At 70.3% G+C, this 5,085-nt stretch overlaps 1 protein-coding gene across 1 annotated transcript; it reads right to left on the reverse strand.

The window, feature by feature from the left end:
* Positions 1-459: 459 nt before the first annotated feature.
* On the reverse strand, positions 460-3,947 carry ARC (activity regulated cytoskeleton associated protein). The gene is made up of 3 exons (XM_025450988.3): positions 1,877-3,947; positions 1,507-1,631; positions 460-1,273 (listed from the first exon to the last, which is right to left on the reverse strand). The coding sequence occupies exon 1, from the start codon at positions 3,689-3,691 to the stop codon at positions 2,501-2,503; it is 1,191 nt and encodes a 396-aa protein (XP_025306773.1). The 5' UTR covers positions 3,692-3,947; the 3' UTR covers positions 460-1,273; positions 1,507-1,631; positions 1,877-2,500.
* Positions 3,948-5,085: the final 1,138 nt, after the last annotated feature.

Consider the following 5,085-nt stretch of genomic DNA (forward strand, 5'->3'; position numbering starts at 1 on the left):
ACGAGCTTATGCCCCAGGACTCGTCAGGGTCACCTCCCAGCGGGGATCTTGCCTTGCCTGGGTCTCCAGGGCTCAAGGCCAGAGAAGACCCCCAGGCAGAAGCCCTCGGAGCTCTCAGGACACCCTTGCACCCCAGCAGGCAGCGGGTGGGAGATGTTGGGGGGCCATCCTCAGCGCAGCCGGAAGGTCTCCATCCGTCTCTCCCAGTGCCGCCTGGCTCAGGCCAGGAGGCCACGGGGCACTGGCTTCCATGAGGGGAGCCCCGAAGGCCCTTCTACCCCGAGGATCCAGGACCCCAACCAACTGGCCTGTGGGGTGATGGGGCTGTGCTCCCCAGGCCCCCAAGACCTTGCAGTCAGTACTCACGGGGCTTCCAGGGGCCCACCACCCCAAGCTGCCTCCCTCTGCAGCTCCATGCCAGTCACCCCACACCAGCAGACAGACAGCAGCACACGCCGAGAAGTTTCATTGTTTTATTAACAAAATCTTACAAAAGAGTCTGTCTTCAGGTAAGGTGGCAAGGGTACACACAGCCTGGCCTGACCCGCTGGGGACCGGGGGGGAGGGGGGAATCGGCCACCGTCTTAAGGAACCGAGGCCTCCCTGCAGCCTATGCCAGCCTGTGAGTATGGGTTATGGCTTATGTGCAAAAATAAAATCTAGGGGGGAGGCTGGCAGGGGTGCAGGATGGAGGGGTTGACAGTCACCCGGAATCTGGGAACCCCCTCTGGGCAGGCAGAAACGAGAACCCCCAGCCAGGGCCTGCTCGGGCCGCAGACACGAGTGGCCGGCCAGCACCGGGGTTGGGTGCCGGGAGGGGTGGGGGTCCGTGCCCGGGGCTCGGCGGGGCCTGGCAGAGAGCCTGCTAAGCCCCAGGTGCGAGGCTCCTGCAATCTCCTGGGGCGGGGGGGCCTGGGGCTGCGGGTGGGGCCGGAGCTGTGGCCTCAGCCTCAGAGCTCCTGGAAAGCTCTGGCAGGAGGGGGCGGCCACCATTCGGTGGCGGGGGTCCTGGGCTGGAGCGAGATGGGGCCCAAGGAGCAGACCCCGACGCCAGCTGCAGTGGCCCTGGGGGCGGGCGGGCGGGCTGGTGGCCAGCGGGGCAGGCCTCGTGGCAGCCCCGGCCCTCACGCTGGCCCGTCTTCGTCAGCAGCCCGCTGCCGGGCCCACCCTCTCGCCGACCTCAACATCCCCTCGTCTCCTCGGCGCAGGCAGCTCGCAGGAGGAGGGGGGCAGCTCCAGGCACAGCAGCAAAGGCTCTGTGGGAGCCTGAGACCTGAGGGAAAGACGCGAGGAGGTCAGGGGGGTCAGGGCCATGGGCCATGCCAGAGGCGGGAGGGGCCGCATGGGAAGGCTGTGGGGCGGGCGTGATGGGCTGTGGCCCCCGTGATGGGCCGCCTCTTGGCTTGCCCGGGCCGAGCGCTGTGTGCATTGGCGGGGGGCTGGGATCCTGGGGGAGCAGGGGGGCCAGCTGAGGGTTAGGGTCTCTGTGGAGAGACGGCCACGTACCTGTCGTCACCCTCCTGGCTCCTCAGCTGAGTTTGAGGACTGGGGCCCTGTGGGACCCTCCGCCTGCCGGGGGTGAGTCATCGCGCCCAGCCCATCCTTTTCCAGGCTGGTGTGAATCACTGGTGCTGAGGAGAGAGAGAGCGCACGGGGTCATGTGAGAGCTGCACCCAGCCCAGCCCTTCTCCCTGAAACCTGGGGTCTTGCTCCCCCCACCACTCCCCATCCCTGCAGCCCCCCCATCCCTGCAGCTAACCTGCCGGGGATGCCTCTGGGCGGGGGGGAAGAGCTCTCCACCTGGAGAGCGGACCTGGCCCGGGGCCCTCCCTGCCCCGCATTGCCCCCTGGCGGCCGTGCTCAGGCAGAGCCTCACCTGAGGGGCCAGAAGGCACCAGGACGCCAGGTCTGTGGAGGCTGCGGTGCTGCTGCGTCTGCGGCTCCGGCTCCGGCTCCGGCCGAGGCTGCGGCTCGGGGCCAGCAGGAGGGAGCCGCGCTGCCTGAGGCTGGCCGGATGCCCTGGGCGGCGGCGATAGAGCGCCAGCCGGCGGCAGCAACTGCCAGGAGGAGGCGGCGCCCCGAAGCCAAGGTTCCCGTGGTGCTGTCTCAGCTTCTGTTCTGGGGTGTCCCCTGGGCGTGGTGCTCACTGGCCTGCGCCATCTGGACACACTTGATTCCTGAGTGCCCAGAGGGCCTGGGCGTTGAGCAGAATAACGAAGCTGGGAGGTCCGGTCGTGGCCTGAGGGTGTGCGGGGTGGGGTCAGAGGCCAGGAGAGACAGACAGAGGGAGGGGGCCGGGGGCCCGCGGCCCTTCGGCGTTTGGGGGATTGTGCCCACAGCTGGATGACATGTGTCTGTGTGAGGCTGGGAGGCTGAGGTGGGGGGCCCAGCCGGATGAGGATGAGGGGCTCCCCCGTGCAGGAGTCAGCCCAGCTTCAAAGTCCTGGTCGGCAAAGGCCACAGGTGGGGTGTGGTGGGCAGCTGGGGCCCGGGCTGGCCTCTATTCGGGCTGGGTCCGGTCACTGGCTACAGACTCGTTGGTGAGGGCTGGCGTGAGGGCCTCGGCCTCGTCCTCGGCGGGGAGGCGGGGGCCCGCGGGCTCCGCCGCCTGCTCCAGGCCGTCCTGCACTTCCATGCCCCTCTGGATGAGCTGCTCCAGGGTCTTGGGCAGCGGGTGGCGCAGGAAGCGCTTGAGTTTGGGCTGCAGGGTGCCCACCACGTACTGGATGATCTCCTCCTCCTCGGCGTCCACGTAGAGCGTCTGGTACAGGTCCCGCTTGCGCCACAGGAACTGGTCCAGGGGCTCCCCCTGCTTCTGCGGCAGGTCCAGCTCGCGCTGGATGGCCTCCCGGGACAGCGTGCCCTCGCTGTACTGCAGGAACTCTTTCTTGAACTCCACCCAGTTCTTCACGGAGCCCTGCTTGAACTCCCACCACTTCTTGGCCGGCCCGTTCATGTGGTTCTGGATCTGTGACAGCCAGTACTCCTCGGAGCCGCCCACCTGTCGCAGGTACTCCTCCAGGTGGCTGAGGAACTCCCTGGGATCCTCGAAGATCTGCGTGTCCACACCGGGGCTCGGCTGCCCGTCCTCACCCGGCCCCCAGGGCGGGTACTGCTGGGCCTCAGAGGGCTCCTGGCCGGGCAGCTCCCCGGCTGCGGGAGGCGGGGTGATGGCGTAGGGGCTGACGGTGTAGTCGTAGCCGTCGGCCTCCTGGCAGTAGCCCTCGGGCCCCCCGACGCCCACCGAGACGGTGTGGCGGGCCGGCTCGTTGCCCACGGGGTACTTGCCGCCCATGGACTCCAGGCGGTCGGCCCACCTCTCCAGCCGGTAGAAGACCTCCCGCCACACGTGCATCTCCCGCTTGACCCAGCGCTCCAGGTTGGCGATGGTCTCCTGGCAGCGGCACAGGCAGGCCTTGATGGACTTCCTCCAGCGCTGCGAGTCGCCGCTGGGCACGTAGCCGTCCAGGTTGCTCTCCAGCTTCCCCACCGACCTGTGCAACCCCTTCAGCTCCCGCTCCACCTGCTTGGACACCTCGGTCAGTAGGTGCCGGTGGGTCCTGCGCACGTGCTCCAGCATCTCGGCCCGGCACTTACCGATCTGCAGGATCACGTTGGGCTTGGCCGCCGGCCCTCCCCGCGGCCCGGGGTAGGCGTGGAGGCCGCCGCTCGTCATGTGGTCCAGCTCCATCTGTGCGCAGGTGGCCGGGCGCTCGGACGGGCGGGCGGGAAACGGCTGCGAAGGGCTCCCGGGCGGGCTGCGGTGGAGCCGGGGCGGTCCCTTCGGTGCCCGCGGCGCTGCGGCAGCGGAGGGGCGCGGAGGAGCGCGGAGGAGCGGGGAGCAGCGGGGAGCGGGGAGCAGCGCGGAGCAGCGCGGAGCAGCGCGAAGGAGCGGAGGAGCGGAGCAGCCCGCAGGAGCCGAGAGCCGCGGCGCCGAGCTCTGCGCCCTGCCGCGGCCGCCGGCTCTTTATGCGGCAGCGCGGCCGTGGGCGGCCCCTCGCCGAGCCCCCACTCCCATTGGCCCCGGCCCGGCTCCCCGCCCCGCGCGCCCCGCCCCCCGCGCCCGCCCGCGCCCGGCGCCCGGGCAGGACCCACCCCCTGCACGCGCCGGCGGCCCGGGTGACTAATCGCCTGCGGGCTCCCGCGCCCCCTCCCCGGCGCGCTAGGCCTGCGGGGCGAGGGACGGTGCCGGGACCCAGCGACCCCCCAAAGCGCGGCGGGCGGCGGGGCGCAGGGGCGGGGCCCGGGGCGCGCAGGGAGGTCGGGAGCGAGCCCCTCCCGCAGGGCCTGCGCGCTCCGCGGCCGCCGTCCTCGCTGCGGGCCGGTGGGGGGGGCCTCGACCCCGCCCTCCTGGGGCCCTCGCTGCCCCCGCGCCCGCCCCGGGCGGCGTGGCCTGACGTTCAGCCACGGAGGAGCCCCTGCGACCCCCGACGGCCCTGCAGACCCCTCCCCGGAGCTGAAGGCTTCAGGGAGCTTCCCCGTGCCCGGAGAGTGCAAGCACGCCCAGGTGTCAGGTGTGAGTTCCCAGGTGTGGCCTCGGGCTCCTGCCCACCGCTGCCTGGGGGCTCTCGGGTCGGGCGCCGCGCCGCTCCCCCCTCCTGAGTGTGAGGGACGGACTCCCCGGCCCGGCAGGGGTGCGGATGTGTGACACCAGTGTGGCGATGGCTGGACAGGACTGCCCGGTGCCCCCCTCCCACGTCTTTGGTGAGACCCAAGATTTCTCCATGTGATGCCTCCAGGGAAAGGTGGCAGTGGAGGGGGTGCATGGGGAGGAGATGAAGGGTACTGATCCCTGAACCTCGAGGTCACAGAGGGAACCAAGAAGCTCCAAGACTTCTGAGAGGATGGAAGAGGGTTGGGGGGAGGGGGAGAGGGAGGAGGAGGAAGGAAGGAGAAGGAGGAGGAGGGGAAGGAGGGAGGAGGGGGAAGGAAGGAGGAGGGGGAAGGAAGGAGGAGGGGAAGGAAGGAGGAGGGGAAGGGAGGAGGAGGGGAAGGAAGGAGGAGGGGAAGGAGGAGAAGGAGGAGGGGAGGGAGGAGGAGGGGGAGGGGGAAGGAAGGAGAAGGAGGAGGCGGTGGCGGATGGAA

This window comes from Canis lupus, chromosome 13, assembly GCF_003254725.2.
Source record: "Canis lupus dingo isolate Sandy chromosome 13, ASM325472v2, whole genome shotgun sequence".
NCBI classification, from domain to species: domain Eukaryota; kingdom Metazoa; phylum Chordata; class Mammalia; order Carnivora; family Canidae; genus Canis; species Canis lupus.